Below are 22,247 nucleotides of genomic sequence, written 5' to 3' on the forward strand. Positions count from 1 at the left end.
CAATTCCTGAACTATATAACAGAGGGAAAGAAGACATGTTGAAGGACATCAAAAATAGTGGGCCTCATTCACGAACATCTTCTTAAAAGTCTTCTTAAGAAGTGTACTTAAGAAGGCGCGGGGTGGAAACTGCGCCACATTCACGACACGTTCTTAAGTAGGGATAATCGTTGGCACCGGTGTTCTTAGGTTGATGAATGCCAACTGGGATGCCCGTGCATGTGAGCCCTAATTTGCATAGGTCACCGCCTATTATTTCCTATATAAGGTCAAAAATGTGCCGTGCGCAACGGGCAGCTGGAGGCGGAGATGGCAACGCGCAAGGGCAAGACTGAGGAGCAGCTGGACAACAAACAGAAGAAAAACTTCAATTGTACTGAAATAGAGGTGCTTTTACAAGGAGTGAGCGAACACAAGACCACCTTATTTTCACGTGTATCCACCGGTCATCAGGCCATCCAAAAAGAGTCGGCATGGAGCACCATTGCAGGAAACATAAATGTCGTTTCCACGGAGAAACGCACCACCGCAGAGGTTAAAAAGAAGTGGTTTGACTTAAAATAGACTCAAAAAAAAAGATTGGACTGCACCGGAGGGATCTGCAGGAAACGGGAGGCGGGCCATCAATCAGAAACCAAACCATTTCGTAAACTCTAGAAAATATTTACACGATCATGATGGAAAAATAAAGTCAAAATACATAGTTTGTGTGTGACAATGTATTTTTTGTGTGGTTACATTTGATTAGACGCTGCCTAATTAATACAGCAGCCCCGTGCTCTGGCTCAAGACGTGGCTGGGGGCGCATGGCGTTATCTGGGGGTGCTACGTGCGCAATAGACACACCACGTTTCATTGGGATGGTATTCTGATGATCCTGCACACCTGCAAGAACAGAGAGGGAAGCCTGAAGCCTGAAGCAAATAAATCTAATGGTCCCTTTACATTCTCTCTCTGTGCAGCGCACGTCCAGCCAGCTACTTTTTTTTGGATGAATTGGGATTTGAATATATATTTATCCATGGAGTATATTTTAGTTGTTTTGATGATAAATCATTGTTGGGATATTTTATTTGCACTACATTTTTGGGATCAGGTTGCAAAATCCATCATGAGGGCGATTGCGCATTGAAAGTGCAAGCTTTGCTTGTGCATAAGAGTCCTCCTGAGCATTCGTAGAATTTGTTCTTCCTGTAGATCTAAGAACTGTGAGTTAAGAACAAGTTTCGTGAATGCCAAAAATCTTCGTAAGAAGGCTTTAAGAACACATTTGTGCGTAAGAACGTTTCGTGAATGAGGCCCATTGTTTGTTTGTTTAATGTATTATATTTAAAACCTTGACATTCCGATTATAATGTTAAATACTCAAGTAATTGAAGTCTATTGCATTTGACACTGTGTACTGGCATTATTATGCCATATACAGTAAGTAATGAAAATATGGGCTAAGAACTTCTGTGTCAAGCTAATTGTGACTGAGACTCATACAGGTCCGTCATGCTTGAATACCATCTAGCGGTTCAAATGTGCATTACACCGCATGATAATTAGTGGTATCAAAAATTTTTGCCCAAATGATCGAATATCGCCGATGATTTACAGCACAATTATCGACCAGCAAAATTTGTTATCGTGACAGGCCTAGATCTGCTTCATGAATAAAGTACAGTCCTTTCCTTGTTTATAAGTGAATTTCCGTGAAGCAGTACACTGGGTCCCCAACTTACGAACACCCGACGTTCGTAAGCATGTGTACTGCTACTGTACATGCTTGACCAGTAGAGGGCACTGTGACACTGCTAATGGGACCAAGAGGCAGCCTTAGAGCTAATGAGACTAACAGACGCTGGGCAGAGAAAGCTTCCGGTAAAGCTAAAGTTTTAGCTGTATGATACAACCCGGACAGAGCGTGTGATTAAAGTTTATGAAGAGTTAATAGGCCTGCTTAATTCCTCACCACCGACAGAACACTACCTCTTTTAGAAGAGTCTAACCACCACCAACATTTGTCCTTTTTTCAATAACTCCTCCTCTTCCTCCACAACGACGTATGCTTGACCACTCCTCTTCAAAGGTAAATAACATTTATCATTACGTATTATATCACTTTTATTATTGTTTTTTTCATTAATTATCCTGGTTTAATATTACTACTACATCCAAACTCATATTTACATACATACGCATATACTGTATATGTATACACGTACATGTAGTACCTATATCATTGCTAATATTAATTTTGATTCGACTTAAGAATGATTCGACCTAAGAACGGTCGTCTGGAACCAATTGTGTTCGTTAGTTGGGGACTTAGTGTATTTAATATTAATAAATGGAATATTCTTATAGTTGCGGCATAGAAAACCTATTTACGATTTTCTAAATACGGTTTTTAATATTATTAGAGCCCTCCAGACATTAAATAACACCCATAGTCACCTCTACATTTGAATTACTCAATAACGTAGATATAATCTGAGAAAATAAGACATCAATAAGATAACAGACTCATAGGTTAGGAGTTTCTTGTAGTTTTTTTTTGACAGCGTACTTCCATCCTTATGTGCCAAATTGACACTCTTATTACCCAATATAGTAGGCTAAATAAGAGTAAATAAGCCATTTAAAATGCAAATAAAACTCCTCTCGAGCAGTGTCACAGTAAATGTGTTCCCTAAGAAACCTTAGTGATGGATGTACAAGTAGTGCCTGTCTCATCGAACAACGACACCAAGTGGACAATGTAGAATACTACTTTCACAATCAGAATGCTTCTTCTGCCTTTACTTGTATTTTAGTTCATTTAGTTAATTTATTTGGTCATTTTATACTTGAAAATGCTTAATTTAGGCCAAGAACGAGTACAATTTGCTTAAATATGCGTTTTGTTGCTTATAATAGGCCATATTCCACCACCAAATATATTCTTGTTGAACCGCTGTAGCTGGGGGGTGTGTACAGTTTATGTCAGCAGCCATGTCCAAATATGAACACGACATCACTTCTGTTTCTGTAGCTGTGAATGATAAATTTTGGAGACCACCGCACTAGAGTGCACGAGGGGTTCAGTCGTGATCATTTTATTGGACAGTACATTACACATGGACGCGTTTTATCGTACACTGTATATTTAGTTACGACGAGCCGGAAAGTTGACTCAAACTTGTCATCTGGTTTGAAAACTTGGGTATGCTTTACTACATAATCTTTCAATAACAGCCTCAAAGAAATGATTAACAAACTACAACCCGAACACTTACGGCAAACGCTTGTCAGGTGAAAGAGCCGACATTAAGAATCCATTTCAGTTTTCTGTCGGTTTACATGCGGTCTGCAACGTCCCGAATGAATCCTTGTTCTCGACACACACAAAAAACGTTTAGTTTATTGGGGGTGGGTGAGTATTTATGAATACGACTTTTTAGATTGTTGGAAGTAGATCAAACAACAAAAGTTTGGGCTAAATGAGGCGCCAAGCAGAGCGAAAATCGAAAGTAAAAAGTACAACTTTAAAAGGATGACTCGATAAATAAATAACAATAGCCATATTTAGATAGACTTACTTGGTCTCCTTCGACGCTGGAAACAACTAACTGACCGAAGAACCCGCGATAGTAGTCTAGTCTGTCTGAGACCAGACGACAGTGGGAGACAGATGTGCGAGACACGAACGAGTCGCTCAAGCCTGCACGCGCTCCGTGACGGGTCTCTCGAGTGATTGGAGTATCCGATTCACAACTTGTTGCCAATGGGCTATGACGCTATGTCATTCAAGTATCCGAGTTACTTCAGTGAGTGACTCATGCGAACTCGAGTCGGTGAAAGGAATCGCGTTTCGCCATCGTTTGTGTTTTTTACCCGAAGAAGAGTTCACTCACTCACACCCCCACATGGCTGACTTGGTTTCACCCACTTCTGTCCATTCATAACAAAATAAGAAACCAATCATCCACGCTTTTACAGAATAGCAGCTTTATAGTAACTTTTCAAAACGTTACTTCCATTCAAAACAAATCATCTATATTAGTCACCTAATAGATAGGACATTCTCAAGGTAAATGCTTCCCTGTTAGTTTAGTGTAGGGGTTTTCAACTGGTGGGTCCTAGACAGCAAGTCAAAAGTGACGTTAAAATGCAAGACACAACAGATGGCCGACTTAGTTTGAAGTACAAATGGGCAATAGTTTAGTCATCTCCCTCCTTCATACGTGTACACTGCACAGTTATAAATGAAATATCTGGTTTTGTGGTCAATTTCATATTTAAGTTTACTTCTGCGTTATTTGTACGCATGCAGTTATCATGTTCTTCCTCATGTCCTTGACAAAATGCCTGAATACATTCCTCTAAAACGCATGTCGGACACCTAATTGTGTGTATTAATGTTTCAAAAGATGATGGGCGATTTAAAGCAAACAAACAAACAAAAAAACCCTAATACATTTGCTTTGTTTGACTTCAATAAAAGTATACAAAATGTAATACAAAGAAATAAAGGTGTAAGTAAATAAAACAAATCTATGACTTGAGAGTAAAAATACAAATAAATTACAATAAAAATTACTGAAATAAAAACATTAAAAATACAAAAAATGATACAAATAAATTAAAAAATTAATAGCATAAAAGTGTAAAAACAAACAAAAATAATAAAATAAAAATAAAAAATGACCTAAATAATCGTGTGTGTTCCATGTTATGTATTTCAAACCACTAATGGTAATGTCAAATATTTCTTGGTTGGAAAAAAAAAAAAAGAAAAAAAGATCATGTGGCGCCCAAGACATCCATACACACACACACACACACACACACACACACACACACAAAAAGGCTCTAAGAAACGAACCAGGTCTTAATACCGTATATCGGTGGCAGGCAGGTATGGTGGGAACACATATCTGTGGATGCATGGGAGCTTTTTGCAGATGAACAACCCCCACCACACACATTTCCTGTGCCACACAATCTTTGGGGGAGGACTCAACAAACATCATCAGTAAGGTATGTTGTAGGATGTTGTTATGACATGTCGCTTCAATGGCGGGGGGAATAAAGCAAACACACAAAACAAAAGCTGATATTACATAACAGTTCTGTGGTTTCTTGGTGGAAACATGTCAGAACAAGGTCAAAGTTAGGGTTACGTTTGCTTCTTGCATTTCTTGTCTTTGTATACTTCATGAGGGTCACACAGTGAAAAGGAGGGTGACTGATATTTTGTGAAGCATGTGGACATGTTAAGAAGTTAGAGGGGACCTATTGTACTCATTTTCGAGCCTTTGTGTTGAGTTCTGGACTCCTACAGAGCAACTACGCATGGTTACCCGCACACAAAGCTTTCTAGATCTTCCAGACCATTTCTTTGGGTTTGCTGTCTCACACCCAAACGGCCTGTGTAATTTACTCCACCCCCAGCCCTCGTCCTGGTACGACTCCCACCGAGCCCACTCCGCTGTGATCGGTCACACTCCCAAGCGCTCCAGGGACTTCTGGACTTACATAAACAGTTTGGATAATGATAAATTGTTACTTACAGTTTGCTCTTCGGACTCTTCAACCAAGTAATGACCAAGTAACGTTGGAAAGGCGTCCGACTTCAATAAGTTTGGCGGATAGTCCAGCTTCGTATTGGCCCATGTTCACAAAACAGTCCCGTGTGAAATGCCATTGCCAGATGTGCATATTTTTTGTCTTGCTGGCCAGGAATCGGCAACTCCAACCACTTCTGCCTGATGGGAGGAATGTGTGGGGGCTTGCCCAGGCGTTTGCCAGGGTATGCCCATATAAGGAAGTCTGGGTTGCACTGACGTCAATGGAACTCGGTGTTTAAAAAAAAAAAACAAACAGCCTACAGAGCCGTCCAAAACTGCTTTCAGGGCTCACTTCCAAATGCGCAAACCTCATTATCTGACGGCATCGCTTAACACAAGAATACAGTGTTGGAACAACATTTATAGGTTAGAAAAAGGGAAAAGCATAATGTCCCTGTTAAAGTACTCCCCCGTTCATCACGGTTAACTGGTTTGATTAGTGCATTTCAGCGAATAAGGATTCAATATTAATAAACTGAATATTTTTGCAAAACATGACTTGACTTTCTAAATATGGGTTTTAAAATTATTAGAGCCCTGTAGATATGAAATAACACCCCGATAATCATTTTTACACTGCTATTAGTCTTTGTTTACATCACATCATGTTGGGCAGGCTAGGGGATCTCTGCAGGAAAAGCAGACAGCCGCCGCTAGCATAGAACGCTTGCGAGCTAACTAGTTAGTCTCTTCAATTTACTGATTGAGTGGGGCAGAAGGATAAAGAAGCCAAAAACCTACCACTTCCACACGGAATGAGAGGAGAATCCCACTCGATCTCAGCCATGGCATGTCGGCTCAGCTCTGCTAGCTCAGTAGCCAGTCTCCATGCAGCGTAGAAGGTCATGCTAGAAGGTCAATACTTCATACAGTATGACTGTTTGACCAATAGGCCATAGTCAACCACGAAACAACCATCATTTATTCATGATTAATAAAAAAAAACAAAACCGCAACATAGCGAGGGAGCGATATTCAAACCGTGACATAACGAGGGACGACCTTTCCAGTTCGTAGCATAACACAAACACAGCCAATTACATCACTATGGAAGCAGCCAAAATAAGCAAGAATTCTTTATTTGAAACTAAACAATGGAAATAACAATGACAGTACAATTTGAGGTACAAGAAAGTAGCACAAACAGTATATACATAAAAACACAATGCTACAACGTTTGACCTGGAACTTTATCAGAGTTAAGGAGTCACTGACATGATTTATCAACTTTGCTTAAGTATGTTCTATATTGTTTGTAATTATGGTCTGCATTGTTTGTTTTTTGAAAGCAAAGGGTAAATTCCTAAAAATGACATTTAAAGATTGCAAACGTCCATCTCGGAAAGGGGGCGTTTCCGGAAGTGACGTCGGTGAAGGCGTCAGCACACGTCAACAGACACGGTGGCGTTCCAGACAGAGGATGTTTACAGCGATATAATATTTGAGCAATGTGTCACGACACCGACAAAACTAACGTGTCTCGGCGAGGGAGAGAATGGTAAGTGGAAATGACCTTGGAGTTGCTTATCCTTCAATTATTGTTTTAAATCGGCTTCTTAATGAGCGTCAAGGGTTCTTTATGGCCTTTTTTAGTGGGTATTTCACTGGTGCTGCTGCCCCCGCCGCCACCACCACCAACATGAATCCATTTACTATGCCGCTTATCCTCACTGTCGCTGTGAAAGTGCGTTGTATAACATGTATAATGCTTTGAATGCATGTCGCTCCGGTGGCGCAGTGTTTACAATATGTATGACTTGGTGCTCTGTAGCAACTTTGACGTGGTTCGTCTTGTCCCTTCCTGTGCAGCATCAGGAATAGCATCCTAGCATCAAATGCGTACACAGTGTTCCCTCTCTCCATCGCGGTTCACTTTTAGCGACTCGCTCTTTCGCAGATTTTTTTTTAAATTTAATTTTAGTGCTTTAACTTTTTTTTTTACAGGTATAAACGCTGTTACAGCCTGAGCAAGGCCCTTTAAGAAGAATTGCATTGTCGTCAGTTGAGCGTTGTAGTCTTCTGCAACCTCATTGGCTGTAGATCGTCTCCTGTTGTGGTCATGGCCATACACGGTTAGCAAACTAGCTAAGCGTGTGAGTCATTTGCTCACCGCCAATACTGTAAACAATAGAAGCAACAGACGAAGCCAACCGTGCGACTCCGAACACTGCACTGCTGCAAGCCCTCCCCCTGACAAAACCCACAACGGCAATGAAACGCTCTGTACCCAAATGGCAGAAGAAGCCAGCCACCGCACAACAAGCCGGACCCCCGCACACGCCGAAGAAAGGCAGAAGGCGCCACCACGGAACAAATGAATCCTCGGCTCACGGAGGACGACGCGGGGGAAATCAACATGACGGCTGGAGCAACACACTTCAACAAGGACACAAAAACCGCGCAGCCGAATGGCGAAGAGCCACGACCAAATGAGCGAAACAAATGTGAGTCACTTCATCATTTCTTGTGTCCAACCAAGTAGGTTGTTCATTGAAATTCAAACAAAATTTGAACTTTGAGTGTTTAAACAAGAGAGAAATGTGAGGAAATGTTAATATCTCTCTGAAAAAAGTGTATGGCGAGTGGTTTTACAGCCTTAAAAAGTATGATAATTGTAAAAAAAAAATGATGCTGCCTACTTTGCAGATTTCACTTTTGTGAACCTATCCCCCGCGATAAACAAGGGAAAACTGCACACCGTAGTTTCAAGCCAAATACTTCTTATAAAGGTGTTCCTCGTGAACAGAATGCGAGGTGATGCGTCGGACTCTGCAGTTGCTTGGCTCATTGCAGTCTTCATCTTTCGTCTTTTGGAAGACAAAACAAACTTACAGTATCACTTGGACACTGAGGAGACAGCGGCAACGCAACAATCTGGAATGACTACTATTTTGATGAAAAACAAACGGAACGAAGTCGACGACCCGCGTCTAGAAGCTGCGCCCGTACACGACATATACGCCTTCACCCATTTCACTTCCGGGAACGCCCCTTTTCCGAGATGGACGTCTGCGCCACGCACTTTAAAACTTTTACAAATTTACCATTTGCTTTCTAAAAACGAACACCATAGAACCTAATTCTAGAACATATAGAACATATTTAAGCCAAGTTGAAAACTCGTGTCAGTGACCCTTTAAACAATAGCTGTTACCCCCACCAAAAAAATGACAAATCATAGTTTTGAGTAACGTTGGAGAAAGAAGAGGATGAACAAGCTTCGTTCTCCTGTTCACCCTTCCAAAAAAGCCCATCTTTCCAAAAATAAATCAGCATCACAGACCTTTGAACAATTCAAAAGGTTGATGATTTGAGGCCTCCAGCATAGTCGGAAATGGAATGCCTTTAGCAGTACAAGTACTCAGTGTGTCACTGGGGAGAAGGGCATGTAATTAAACATTGGTAAAAGATAATTACTACCTTACGGACAGCATGAGACCTCACCCATGTATTTCCCATCTGAAATGAAGACTCACCCGAGTGACCCAGCAATCACCCAGACCTCAAGACTACTCCCAACTGGGGCGGGGCTCAAAAGACCACCGTTGGAGGAGGCCCGGCGCATTGCGCTATGTCGTCCACTTATGTTCGCAGCTGCAAAATGAGTGAAGTTGGCAAGAACTGCATTGGGATGCAGCACACATGGAATGCCAAGTACTGTAACTGGGAGGTAGAACTGTGCTGGAGTGAAGCAAAAACACTTACTCTCTTATTAGAAATCATTCCATTGTCATTTGTTTGCGGCCCTTCATATCCATCTGTTGGGTTCACTGGCTGCTAGACGCACACTGCTATTTCTGCACTGCTCAGTGACGACGTGCATGGCATCAAAACAAACAAGAGTCGCTTATATAAGCACAAAGTCACGCTTTACCTAATACCAAACACCTTCCCCGTCCCCGTGCGTACTTTTATTTCCACATAACAGACCCAGGATGCAGGGTTGGTGACTGTTTTAAATAGCTTCAAAGGCAAGACTATGGATATGACGTTCTACAAGAACTCTGCTACATCACTTACTGTATATATACACCATTACAGTAATCCCTCGTTTATCGCGGTTAATTGGTTCCAGACCCGACCCCTATAGTCATCTTTACATTGCTATTATGCAATATAGTAGACATAAGCATTAAGACATAAATAAGACTATAAATCTGTTCCCTACAGGAGCTGAGTGGCATCAGGGGTTCAGAGTTTTAGCTTGGCGTGAGTTACGGCCGCAACAGCAGCCTGTGTTAGGGATTATTGTGCCTGCTGTGAGATCATTCAAACCTGCAATAGAAGCCTGTTGTTGCAGCGATCATGTCTGGTGCTTGTGTGTCTCAACCAACATGACTGACCCCTAGTGGCCAGCATTGAACATTACATAACACTCACAACATCTTTGAATGCATCTTCTGAATGCCATATATTGCATCATATAGCCATTTTTATGCTTGAAAATGTTTAATTTAGGCAAAAAATACATCACATTTGTTCAAATATGCTTATTTTTTGACTAATAGACTTAACTAATATATTTTTGAAAACCCACGACAGTGTGAAGCCGTGAAATTCCAAGCGCAGAGTGGCGAGGGATTACTGTATAGTTTTGTGTGCTCTAATTAAGGACCACTTGTGATGCCGGCTTAACAACAAAACTATAATGCTTGTCCTGCATCATGCTGAAAAAATACGACTGTACGAAACATTTACTCTTCACTTTGGTGGCACTGAATTAATACAAGAAAAACAACACATTGTTTCCTAGTTGGGCAGTAGAAACGTGAATATGTTCATGGCAAGGCTTGGGCATCGTTTGAATTTGAACGATTGCGATTCCTCGTTTGTATTCCAGTTCTTAACGATTCTCGAATCCGATGCTGTGAAAAGGCAGGGTCATGAAAGTATGCATGGTTTAACTGACAGCGCTAACCAGAATTCTTTTAGGATGAAACTTTTCCTTGAATTGTTTAATGACATGGACTTTTTTATCAGCTTTACTATGAATTTCTTACAGTGTATAAATATCAAAGCATTCAACTTGAATATAAATGTTATGAAGTTGCTCTTTATAGGGGTGCACTTTCACAAAAGATGTTTACTTTTGAGAAGTAGTATACTTTGATTGCGAACAGGATACAGCTGACAGCGCTCTTATTTTGAAGGCTGGAAGTGTGTTGTGTGGGTTGAGAAGGTCCCTTGACCGTTGCTAACAGAGACATCCAGAGCAAATAAACTTGCCTAGCCGTAGTTCCCGTCCTTTTACACCAAACTTCCACAGCAGCTAGCAACCTGAAACCCTGGCTCACTTTGGCATGAGACACAACTCATTTATCATTTGACCTCCCTGGTTCTGACTGCTGGGAGGAAGTCTGACGTAGCGCATCAAAGACGAGGTACTGTGTTAGTTGTACACCATGAATGTGTGACCATTAACCATGTATTTGCTCCTTTGCACGATGTGTTTGCAATGTGCCGGTGCTCGCCGGCTTCTTCTTCGCTGGTGATCGCGGCTATTTTTTCTGGTCCGCGAAGTGTGCATCGAATCTAGGAATCGAAATAAAAACATGTGAATGATCCCAGGAGAGTCAGAATGTTCGTCCGATTGGATGGCCAACCCTATTCATGGCAAAGGATGAGTGTGCTAATTCTGATAGATAACTACAGAAAACATCATCACTCATCTAGCACTTGTCTCCACCTTGATATAACCCTCAGCGCTGTTTTCCGTTCAGTGTGTTACGGAAATACAACAACAAATTATATCACAAACTCCCGGTCGAGTGCAGTTAAGAGGCAGTGTCAAGGTATAGCTTGTATGAAAGAAGAGTAAACTGTCAATTTGGACAAAATGTACTAAACGTACAACAGAGTGTGAGACGGCTCTGTACTGTACATAGCCGATCATAAAACCAAAAGGAACTGGACAAATCAATACAACACAAGAACAAGCGGCTTCTTTGCAACATCACTCAAAAAGGAGGGATTTGTGTATGACCTCACATCATTACAGTAATACCACAAGGTCTGGAGTCCCCCCCCCCCCCCCCCCCCCCCCCCCCACATAGAGTCCGCAATGTGCTCTGTTGTTGACTTTTTGCGGGTTTATACTAAGCTAGGTCCCATGCATGGGGCGTGGAGCGTGCATTCGCTGGCAAAATAATGCTCCGAGCTCCCATTCAAATGCTAATAATCCACACCTTCCCACTGCGTGTTTGTGATCTGTGCTCAGCTGTCCTCTCCTTGGAAGCATGGCGCGGTGAAGCTCAGACCTTCTTTGGCTTGCGGCCCAGGTGGTAGTAGTACGCCATGGTGATGGTCAGGAAGAGGACCCGGCTGAGCAGCAGCAGCATGGCAGCATTGGGCAGCGTGCCAACCTCTATCAAGGTGATGGATGTCACTGAAACCATACAGACACACTGTGAGGCAGGGGTGTCCAAATGTTTCCCAACGAGGGCCACATACTGAGAAATGAAAGGATGCAATGGCCACTTTGATGTTTGGTAAAGCTACACATGACGACAAACTCCTGAAAATGTTAAGACAAGTTGAAAAATTGAAAGAATTTTTATTTTGCACTGTTGGATCTTAAGGTGGTTCTACGTAGAGCTTCAAAATTCACAAAGAAGAAGTGGGAATGAGACAAAAACATTTTTAATAAGCAATTTATCACAAACAAGTGAAACGGGCTGTTCGTCAGCTGATCAGAAGTTGAAGACCACCAAATGTGGATTCATTGTCATTTTCTGTCAGGTATTCACACTGTCATGAGCTCTTGATGGCAAAGGCAAAAAAGCTTTCTCTCTTTTAAGCACTGAGTTTGAACGCAGTGAGACAGTCATTTGAAACGTCTTCAAACATCCCGGGGGTTACGGAACAAAAAAGTCAAACGGTAGACCCAAAAAAGGCCACCGCCCCGAGTTGGAGGATCCAATTGGGTGTCTGTCCAGACACGACTACCACCCTGGGCCCAAATGAAGGTTGTTACTGGTCCAAAGTGCAGCCCAATAACCATCAGGGAGAAGGGTTTTAAGAAGAAAAAATGTCTTCGAAGGCTTTGTCTCCTTCAATGCCACAAAATTGCTAGTTTGGAATTTGCAGGAGAGCACGAAACATGGGACACTGAAAAGGTGGACGGTCCTGATGGCTTCCAACGTTACTAGCATGACAAGGAGATCCCACCTGAGATGTTTTGCACACGGCACACGATCCTTAAATGGGACAATGGAGCTTCAGGGTGTGCAGGGGCGTTAAACGGCAGCCGGCTATGTGGAGATGTCGCGGGGGCATCCCTCATGACTGAAGGCCCTCTTGTCTGTGTGGTAATGACTAGCTTTTTCGACAGGACAACGCTGCACTTCAGAAAAGACTTCTTCCAGAGGAATAAGCTCACTCTTTTGGACCATCCTGACTGTTCCCCTGATCTAAATCCAACTGAGAACATTTGGGGATGGAGGGCCAGGGAAGTTTACATAAATGGACTTCAGTTCCAGACAGTGGAGGCCCTACGTGAAGCCATCTTCACCACCTGAAAACACTGGCATCAAGCATGCACAAACCCATTTTTCAGCTCATTAACAAGAATGTCGCAGCTCGTCATTACGGAGTACGTCTATTTTGGTCGTGATGGAGGTGGTGGGTTCAGGTTTTGTTTTTTTTAAGCTATAGTCTTAAAAGTTTTGATGAACAGCCTGATTCAATTTAATGCTTGTTTGCAATAAAGGGCGTGAGACAAAAAAATTACTTTGAATTTTTGTGTCACTTAGATTTCTTCTTTTTGCATTTTAAGTTCTACTGAGAACCTCCTTAAGATCCAACACTGCAAAATGTAAATTCTTGCAATTTTTCAACAACGATAGTCATTACATTTTTTACGTGAGTGTATGCCAAGTTACACATATATATTTCTCAAAAAAAAACAAGAAAACCTGCATCTCAGCTTTGTGGTTTAGGTAAAAAAGTGTATTATTGGAAAAGCACTGCTCGCAGGACATTGAGCTGCTGATGGTGAAATGCAGACCTTTTTATTTACCTCGTGAGTTTAGCGCTGTGTATTTAACTGCTGTTTACATCCCACCACGAGCTAACACTGCTAACGCACTAGGCCTCCTGCATGACATCATTGATAAACACGAGACCAAACACCCAGACGCTGTATTCATTATATCTGGCGATTTCAACCACTGTAACCTCAGGACTGTCCTCCCCAAATATTACCAGCATGTGAGCTTTCCCACAAGGGAAAATAACATCCTGGACCAAGTCTACTGCAACATGAAAGGTGCTTTGAAGGCTGTTCCAAGACCCCACTTTGGTAAGGCTGACCACATTTCTATATTCCTTTATCCAACATACAGACAACTTCTTAAACAAGCTCCCCCTGTACGTACAGCAGTTAAAGTGTGGAATGAAGAAACTGATCAAGTACTTCAGAACTGCTTTGGCTGCACAAACTGGGATGTGTTTAAAACTGCAGCGGGGAGGGAAGATTGTACTGTTGATTTGGATGAATATGCTTCTGCTGTTACTGGCTACATTAGCACATGTATAGAGACTGTTACCACCACCAAGTATTACAGAAAATACCCTAACCAAAAACAGTGGATGAACTGTGATGTAAGGGCTAAGCTACGTGCTCGTTCGACTGCATTTGTCATGGGCACCGCTGATGACTACAAAAAGGCCAGATATGACCTGAGGAGGTCCATACGAGAGGCCAAAAGACAGTACAGACAGAAGCTGGAGGGCTACTATTCCACCTCAGACCCTTGGCGCATGTGGGCGGGGCTCCAGCACATAACAGACTATCGACAGCGGAGTAGCGTAGCCACGTCCAGCCATACCACACTTCCAGATGAGCTAAATGAGTTCTATGCCCGCTTTGACACCCAAACTCCTGATGAGCAGAGAGGGTGGCTGAACTTGGGGAGCACACAGGACTCACCTCTCATGGTGACATCAGCTGATGTGCGCAGGGTTCTAAACAAAACAAACCCACGAAAAGCAGCAGGCCCAGACAACATCTCAGGACGTGCACTTCGGGTTTGCTCATCAGAGCTAGCTGATGTGCTTGCTGACATATTTAACCTGTCGCTTGCACAAGCATCTGTACCGACCTGCTTTAAGTCCGCCACCATAGTGCCCGTACCCAAGAAGAGCAACGTGACCTGCTTGAATGACTATCGCCCTATAGCACTCACTCCTATTGTTATGAAGTGCTTTGAAAGAATAGTCATGACCCACATCAAAAAGAGCATCCCGGCGGCAACTGTGGACCCTCTACAGTTTGCATACCGCCAGAACCGGTCCACGGATGATGCAGTCAACACTGCCATCCACACAGCCCTTTCTCACCTACAGGGCCAGGACACATACGTCAGAATGCTATTTATAGACTATAGCTCTGCTTTTAATACAGTCAGCCCCCACAAACTCACAGATAAGCTCCTCACACTTGGCCTGTCTCCCTCCCTCTGTAACTGGGTGTTTAACTTTCTCACAGGCAGACCCAGTCAGTCAGAGTCCACAATCGCACATCCAGCTCAAGAATTGTGAGCACTGGGACCCCACAGGGGTGTGTGCTGAGTCCGCTCCTCTACACGCTCTTCACCTACGATTGCGTGGCCTCCCAGAACAACACCAGCATCATTAAATTTGCAGATGACACTACAGTCATTGGACTGATCACTAGTGGTGTTGAAACATCATACAGAAGAGAGGTGGTGGACCTCATAGCTTGGTGTCGTGATAACAATCTCCTTCTCAATACAGATAAAACTAAAGAGATGATCATCGACCCAAGAACAAGGGAAAAGGAGCCGCATAGACCCCTGTTTATTGATGAGACTGAGGTGGAGAGGGTGAAAACCTTCAAGTTCCTTGGCACACACATCAGCGAGGACCTCACCTGGTCTCACAACACCCAACAAATTATGAAGAAGTCCCAAAGGAGACTGTACTTCCTGAGAAGACCGAGGAAATTTGGCATGTCCACCACAATCCTGAGTTGCTTCTACAGATGCACTATGGAAAGTGTCCTTACCGCCTCCATCACTGTTTGGTACGGTAACTGTACAACACGTGATAGGAAGGCACTCCAGCGGGTGATCAAGACCTCACAGAACATTGTTGGGGCAGCCCTCCCCTCACTGCAAGACATTTATAAAACTAGAGTCCTACGCAGAACACACAACCTCATCAAGGACAGCACACATCCACAACACTCATTATTCACACTCCTACCGTCAGGCAGACGCTACAGGAGTTTGAAGTCCAGGACCACAAGGCTGGCAAACAGCTTTTACCCACAGGCCATCAGGCTTCTCAACGAAGCACTCACACACGCCACACGCAACACAAGCACACACACATAGCACTTTATTTATTTATTTGTATTATTTATTTGTATTCATGTCTCTTCTGTTTTTGTTGCTTAATTTATTGGTATTTATGTTTATGTGTTTATGTTTCTTATGTTCTTATTCTTTCTTGTGTTTTCTTTCTTTTCGTGGGAGAATGAACAGAATAAGATTTTCATTGCATGGTATAACTGCTGTTTTACCATGCACATGACAATAAAACTCTCTTGAATCTTGAATCTCTTGAATCTATTAGTTGCTGTTGTTTTTTTTTTTTTTTACATTTTCCAAATTTCTTCTAAAATAACCTTCATAAATTCTTCTTACAACATTTTGGACTTTATTCCCCTATTATAACTTTTACCCCAACCTGATTTTCCAGAAATACATTTTTTTCCTTTAATATTTCAATATTTTCATATTTCAACTGTAATAAAATGACTATTTTTGGGGAAACTAGGTTGGAGAAACAGCTATAATAGGAATAAAGTAAAAATATAATGAGAATGTCATAACTATGAGAAGAAATTTTGCAAGGGGAGAGTTGAAACAGTTGTAAAAAGGCAAAACAGTAAGAAAAAAAAGAATTGAATGACAAAAAAGGTGTTATGAGATACACATATTTACACATATTAACAAATCATGCTGTTTTTTTTTTTTTAGGTTGAATAAAGCCTGTTATTAGTCAAAAATATGCATACTTCAGTATATTATGTATTTTCTTGCCAAATTGATCATTTTCAAGCATAAAAATGGCTAAGTGAAGTCAATTACAAAATATCAGTCACTCAGAAGATGCATTCAAAAATGATGCGATAATATGTAGTATTCTACACCAATCACTAGGTGTCAGGAATCTTACTGCGATGTTTGGTGAGACACAAGCACCAGACTTAGTTGCCGGAACAAGAAGAAGAAGAAGAAGCTACAACTCAACATCAATTCATGTCCTCCCCCACCACCGGAACACTTACGAGCGCAAGCCTTATTTATGCCTACTTTCTTCTTATTTTGGCTACTATATTGGGTAATAGGAGTGTAAAAGTGACTGTAGGGGTGTTAGTTCATGTCTCAAGGGCTCTAATAATGTTAAAAATCGCATTTAAGAAGGTCGTAGACGAGTGTGGAATCAATCAAAATCGATAAACGAGGGCTTACTGTACTACAATGCCTGAAGCATGTTTGGGATATGATTACACTTCAAACAATTTGTTCTAGAAAGTGTTAAGTATGGAAAACGCTGTTTGTACAGAGCATGAGGTGGATTGTTTTAAAAGCTGCCTTTCCGCCAACCCCCACCCTGGAAAAAATAACAAAAAATGCAGGCTGCAACTCTATGCAATGAACACAAGAGGGCAGTTTCTGCACAGTCATGTGAATAACCCTGGCCTAAAGCTTATGGCCTAAAGCTTGGTTATCCATTCTAAGTTCAGAAGGCTTGCCGTCTCGTCATTAAGATTAGCAGTTGCCGCAAAAGGCGTCAAGAAAATGTTGTATATTACCAAGAAATTGGACGGAAAAGTAGCAAGCTTCGCTCAACAGAGTCCACTGGATGACAATCTTCTCTGCTGTGTAGAGACCATTCCAAATAATGAGTGCCAAACCTGCAGGAAGAAACTATTATGAGTCAATTGTCGCATTGAAATAAACATTCATTTGCAGCTGTAGCGAAAACAAAAAGCATGACTTGTGATATGATGTACGCGCACTAATATCACCAGTCTATAGATTCATTTAAAGGCTTCTCGATTCTGATAAAAGCTTGTGTTCTGTCATTTTGTTCCCTGCCGTTCTTCCAGGTAATTATCCTGCATGTCACTCTCCATCACACACACACACACACACACACACAAGTGAGGCTATGGAAACAAGCAGGGGCGGGCTGAAAAGTGGGACGACTTATGGACCATATTGTCACCCTGCCAGATAGTGTCTGTTTGCATGATGAGACCCCGTCCTTCAAGCCTTTTCTGCTGCTTCTTGTCGAGGAAGAAATCACCTTTCTCCTCACTTGCGAAACCCCAAAGCCAAGAAAAAGACCTTTTGTTGCTCCTGTAAGATAGCTCGTTCACATCTTCCTCTGGATGGCCATGTGTCATCACTCCTCTGTGTGAGGCAGCGTGTGTATGTATACTGTGGGGTGGAACTTCCTGATTTATTTTTTTGCATGATTGTCAGGCTTAAATGTTTCAGATCATCAAACAAATTGAAATATGAGTCAATGACAACACAACTGAACAAAAAATGCAGTTTTTAAATCAAACTTTTTACTATTAAGGGAGAAACAAAAATCCCAATCGTCCTGTGTGAAAAAGTGATTGCCCCCTAAACCTAATAAGTGGTTGGGCCCCCCTTAGCAGCAACAACTGCAATCAAGCGTTTGTGATAACTTGCAACGAGTCTCTTACAGCGCTGTGGAGGAATTTTGGCCCGCTCATCTTTGCAGAATTGTCATTCAGCCACATTGGAGGGTTTTCCAGCATGAAGCGCCTTTTTAAGGTCATGCCACAGCATCTCAATAGGATTCAGGTCAGGACTTTGACTAGGCGAGAGGTGGACTTGCTGGTGTGGTGAGCCCTGCCCATCACACTACCACCACAATATTTTACTGTTGGTATGTTCTTTCTCTCAAATGCTGTGATACTTTTACGCCAGATGTAATGTGACACACACACGCACACACTTATAGCACTTTATTTATTTATTTATTTGTATATTTATTTGTATTAATGTCTCTTCTGTTTTGTTGCTTAATTTATTGGTATTTATGTTTATGTGTTTATGTTTCTTATGTTCTTATTCTTTCTTGTGTTTTCTTTCTTTTCTTGGGAGAATGAACAGAATATGATTTTCATTGCATGGTATAACTGCTGTTTTACCATGCACATGACAATAAAACCCACTTGAATCTTGAACCTTCCAAAAAGTTCAACTTTGTCTCGTCAGACCACAGTATTTTCCCAAAGGTCTTGGGGATCATCAAGATGTTTTCTGGCAAAATTGAGACAAGCCTTAATGTTCTTTTTGCTCAGAAGTGGTTTTGGTCTTGGATCTCTGCCATGCAGTTCTTTTGATGTTGTTGTGGGGTCTTTTGTGACCTCTTGGATGAGTCGTCGCGTATAGTCAGACGCAACCTGTAGCTTGTACAAGAAGGCAATCCAAACAACACAACATGTCAACACACTTGTGGCACACAACATCAGAAACTATGGACTGCACCATGTGTGCATGCCAATAAACATCTATGCAAAATACCCAAATTACACCCACATAGTCCTGGGGCAAGGTATGCTGGGTAGCTCGTGGTATTCTCCTAACATTTTGTCGCATTTTTACAAAATATGTGGAGGAGGTCGTCAGGGCAGCAAACAAGGAGGGACGTTAACATAATCTTGATATCCAATGTTTCATATCTGTGAACTTGCGGGCCATGAATACTGAATTGCAACTGAATGTACGGGGATCTATTCTATTTACTCAGCTAGAGCTCTTTGTGCTTTTACTGTATTTCTATCGCATGTTTGGACCAACACTCACTTAACAGCGCTCCTCCATAAAGCCGAACAGAGAGACTGGTTGTGGAGAGCTCCTCCTCAAAAACCACCTCATATAGCTGGTTAGGAAACACCAGGGCCTGTGTAAAAAAGGAGACTGTTACAACACAGCAACATTCTGTCCCCCACAAATGCCCCTAAAGTGATCCCTCCAAAATACCAGCCACTATGACAAAGTTACACTGTGGAGGGCATAAACACTGGAGATATTGAATATGGACGAGCAAGGCAGACAGAGACTGAACTGTTTCTCCAGATGGCTCATGCACATACAACTGGGGAAAGAAATGGGGTAATTCATTCCTGCGTTACACAATGCCTTTGCAGTGTGAAAGACACAACTAGCTGAGCGTGTTGATGGATTCATTTCCACAGCACTTACCATTAAGGCAATCGCAGTGAAACCCACTGCTGAGATTAGCAACCACATCCTAAGAAAGGGGACACAACAGAACAGCATTGCTTTACATCAGACCTCAATGGTTTGAACAGAGTTGACACAACTTGACTTTTACTGAGTGATGGCAGAGCAGGAGTGATCTCGCAGTCTGCAGCGCTAACAGCTGCTGGCGAGTAACCGAGCTGACATCTCACCTCAGCCCGATTGGCTCTCGGACTGCAAACTTCATCTCATTCCCGAGCATCTGACTGATCTGCAAATCAAGACAGAGGAAGAAATTAGTTAAACAAATGGATAAATAGGAAATATGTGTTTGGATAGCTAGATACCGAGTCAGGTGGTTACTCATGAACTCATTCACTGCACCACCTGAACCATGTTGTAGACACTATGCTTTCTTTACACTGTTCTCTTTACTTGTCTTGCTGCTGTAACAAGTAAATTTCCCCGCTGTGGGATAAATAAAGTACATACATTCAATACCAAAGACGCAGTTATACGTTTTGATAAACCCGAACGCCCGATCCCAACAACGTAGTCACACGTCTTTTAAGTTTGTTTTTTTTGCAGTAGAGGCAAAAAGAGGTGATGACGCAGCTCTCCACAAATGCTTTTCACTTTAGAGCATCGGTCTCAAACTCGTGGCCCGCCGGGTCATATTTTGCGGCCCGCGACTAGACATGGAGGAGTAGTCTAAATGCTATAAAAAATATTTCTTTTTGATATGATTCTACTTTATAGCATTGATCTACTAGAGAGACATGAGATGTGTTGTCCGAAGGAGTTTAAAATAGCTTTACTGTTTTTCAGACACCAGAACTAAAATCCTGTTTACACTTACTGTATGTTGCTAAAACATCCTCATTCTTTTTGTACCATTGCTGCTTGTAGTCTGGTTAAAATATGCTGCAAAAATTCCACCCCTTTTGTATCGCTCGTCTTCATTAGGGTCACGAGTAAGCTGGAGCCTATCCCAGCTGAATGCAACAAAATACAAACTATGAAATGTATTTATGTGTCATACCGTATTGTGGGGTACCCTGAGATTCCCAGCCCTATTCCCAATACTTCACGCGGCCCAGCCACAACCAGACCCTATGTCCAGCGGCCCCCAGTGAAATGGAGTTTGAGACCCCTGCTTTAGAGCAATTCTAAGCCACAGAAACGGCCACAAGGTGGCAGAGGTACATTTGATAAGATAAGTCACACATGACAGGAAGGAGGAAGTCAGAGAGCTTGGAGGAGTGTAGCGGGCAGAAGGTGAGGCATTGTAGGGAAATTTGAACACATGCACACGCACCTACACACACACACACACACACACACCCACCTACACACCTACACACACACACACACACACACACACACACACACACAGTTTAGTTCCAAATGTGAAAACTGCTAATAGTTTATGGTGTTATATTTGGAAATAAATTGTTATTTTGATGTACGGCATCCATTTCTTGTGTTGTTTATGTTGTCGTATAGTTATTTAGATGTTTGAGCTGTCACAAAAGCAAAATAAATGAGTCAAAGAGAAAGTTGAAATCTATCTTTTTCTCCCTTTTCAAGTTGGGAACTGATACTGTGTTGAGTGTTTATATAGTCCTCGAACACAATATTCTGTGTGCCTTGAAAAATCTGTCAAAAGCGTCTAAAATGGCTGGTCCTGGAAGGGCTGAATTTTCAAAACTGGCTGGGATTGAATGAGTTAATTAACATATGTAGAAAACCCGTCAGAGTGGAGCTGCAAAATTCGAAGTGTGATATGACGAGAAACGACTGAATTATTTTATATCGTGTGTATTTATTGAATAAAACAGAAAGCTGCTTGCAGAGCATGAAGGCTTTTTTTTTTTTTTTTTTTTTTTTTAAATAAAAATCAAAACATTTTGTCCAAACCCTTCAATTCTAACAGCAGTGATTTCCCTCCTCCCCTCAGACTGTTATTGTGCTCTGGTCAGATGAGCATCGGTGCAATAAAAAATACAGTGAAGCGTGAAAAGCGCCGAAGCAGAAAAGTTGAATAATTTTCTAGCTAGGAGGTGCTTACAAGGAACTCGCTATCAATTCCAAAGTCATTTTCTGCTCGACAAGACTGGCCCTGAAATGTCACAACAAGGGAGAAGTTGACTGATATCATAGTAGTGATATACAACAACTACAACTTTCTCCATATCTACGGTTAGGATTTTAGGAATAAAAAAAAAATAATTGCAGCGTTTCCCACGGGATTGCAATCCATTTATGGTGGTGCATAATTGGCAATGGGGTATGTGATTGTAATGGACGCTGTAGGAGAGAGAAATACGGCTGTGGGACAAAACCACAAGTAAATAAAATCGTGAAAAGC

At 41.9% G+C, this 22,247-nt stretch overlaps 2 protein-coding genes across 3 annotated transcripts in view; both read right to left on the bottom strand.

Moving 5' to 3' along the window:
• The window catches only part of LOC129181960 (CD82 antigen-like), a 38,355-nt gene extending 32,573 nt beyond the window's left edge, over positions 1–5,782 (bottom strand). Inside the window, exon 1 of one of the 2 annotated variants that reach the window (XM_054777778.1) lies at positions 5,541–5,782. The gene's annotated coding sequence lies outside the window, so the exon portion shown is untranslated. Of the gene's footprint in view, positions 1–3,566; positions 3,729–5,540 lie in introns of those variants that run through there. The other variant, XM_054777776.1, reaches the window with a different exon arrangement.
• A 5,864-nt stretch (positions 5,783–11,646) lies between these two features.
• The window catches only part of LOC129181961 (tumor protein p53-inducible protein 11-like), a 58,033-nt gene continuing 47,432 nt past the window's right edge, over positions 11,647–22,247 (bottom strand). Inside the window, exons 3-7 of the mRNA XM_054777779.1 lie at positions 20,089–20,147; positions 19,877–19,925; positions 19,478–19,574; positions 17,443–17,544; positions 11,647–11,982 (exon numbers count right to left, since the gene is read on the bottom strand). Coding sequence (XP_054633754.1) covers positions 11,849–11,982; positions 17,443–17,544; positions 19,478–19,574; positions 19,877–19,925; positions 20,089–20,147 — 441 coding nt within the window. The 3' untranslated portion in view covers positions 11,647–11,848. The remainder of the gene's footprint in view (positions 11,983–17,442; positions 17,545–19,477; positions 19,575–19,876; positions 19,926–20,088; positions 20,148–22,247) is intronic.

Source organism: Dunckerocampus dactyliophorus, chromosome 5 (genome assembly GCF_027744805.1).
Source record: "Dunckerocampus dactyliophorus isolate RoL2022-P2 chromosome 5, RoL_Ddac_1.1, whole genome shotgun sequence".
NCBI lineage: Eukaryota > Metazoa > Chordata > Actinopteri > Syngnathiformes > Syngnathidae > Dunckerocampus > Dunckerocampus dactyliophorus.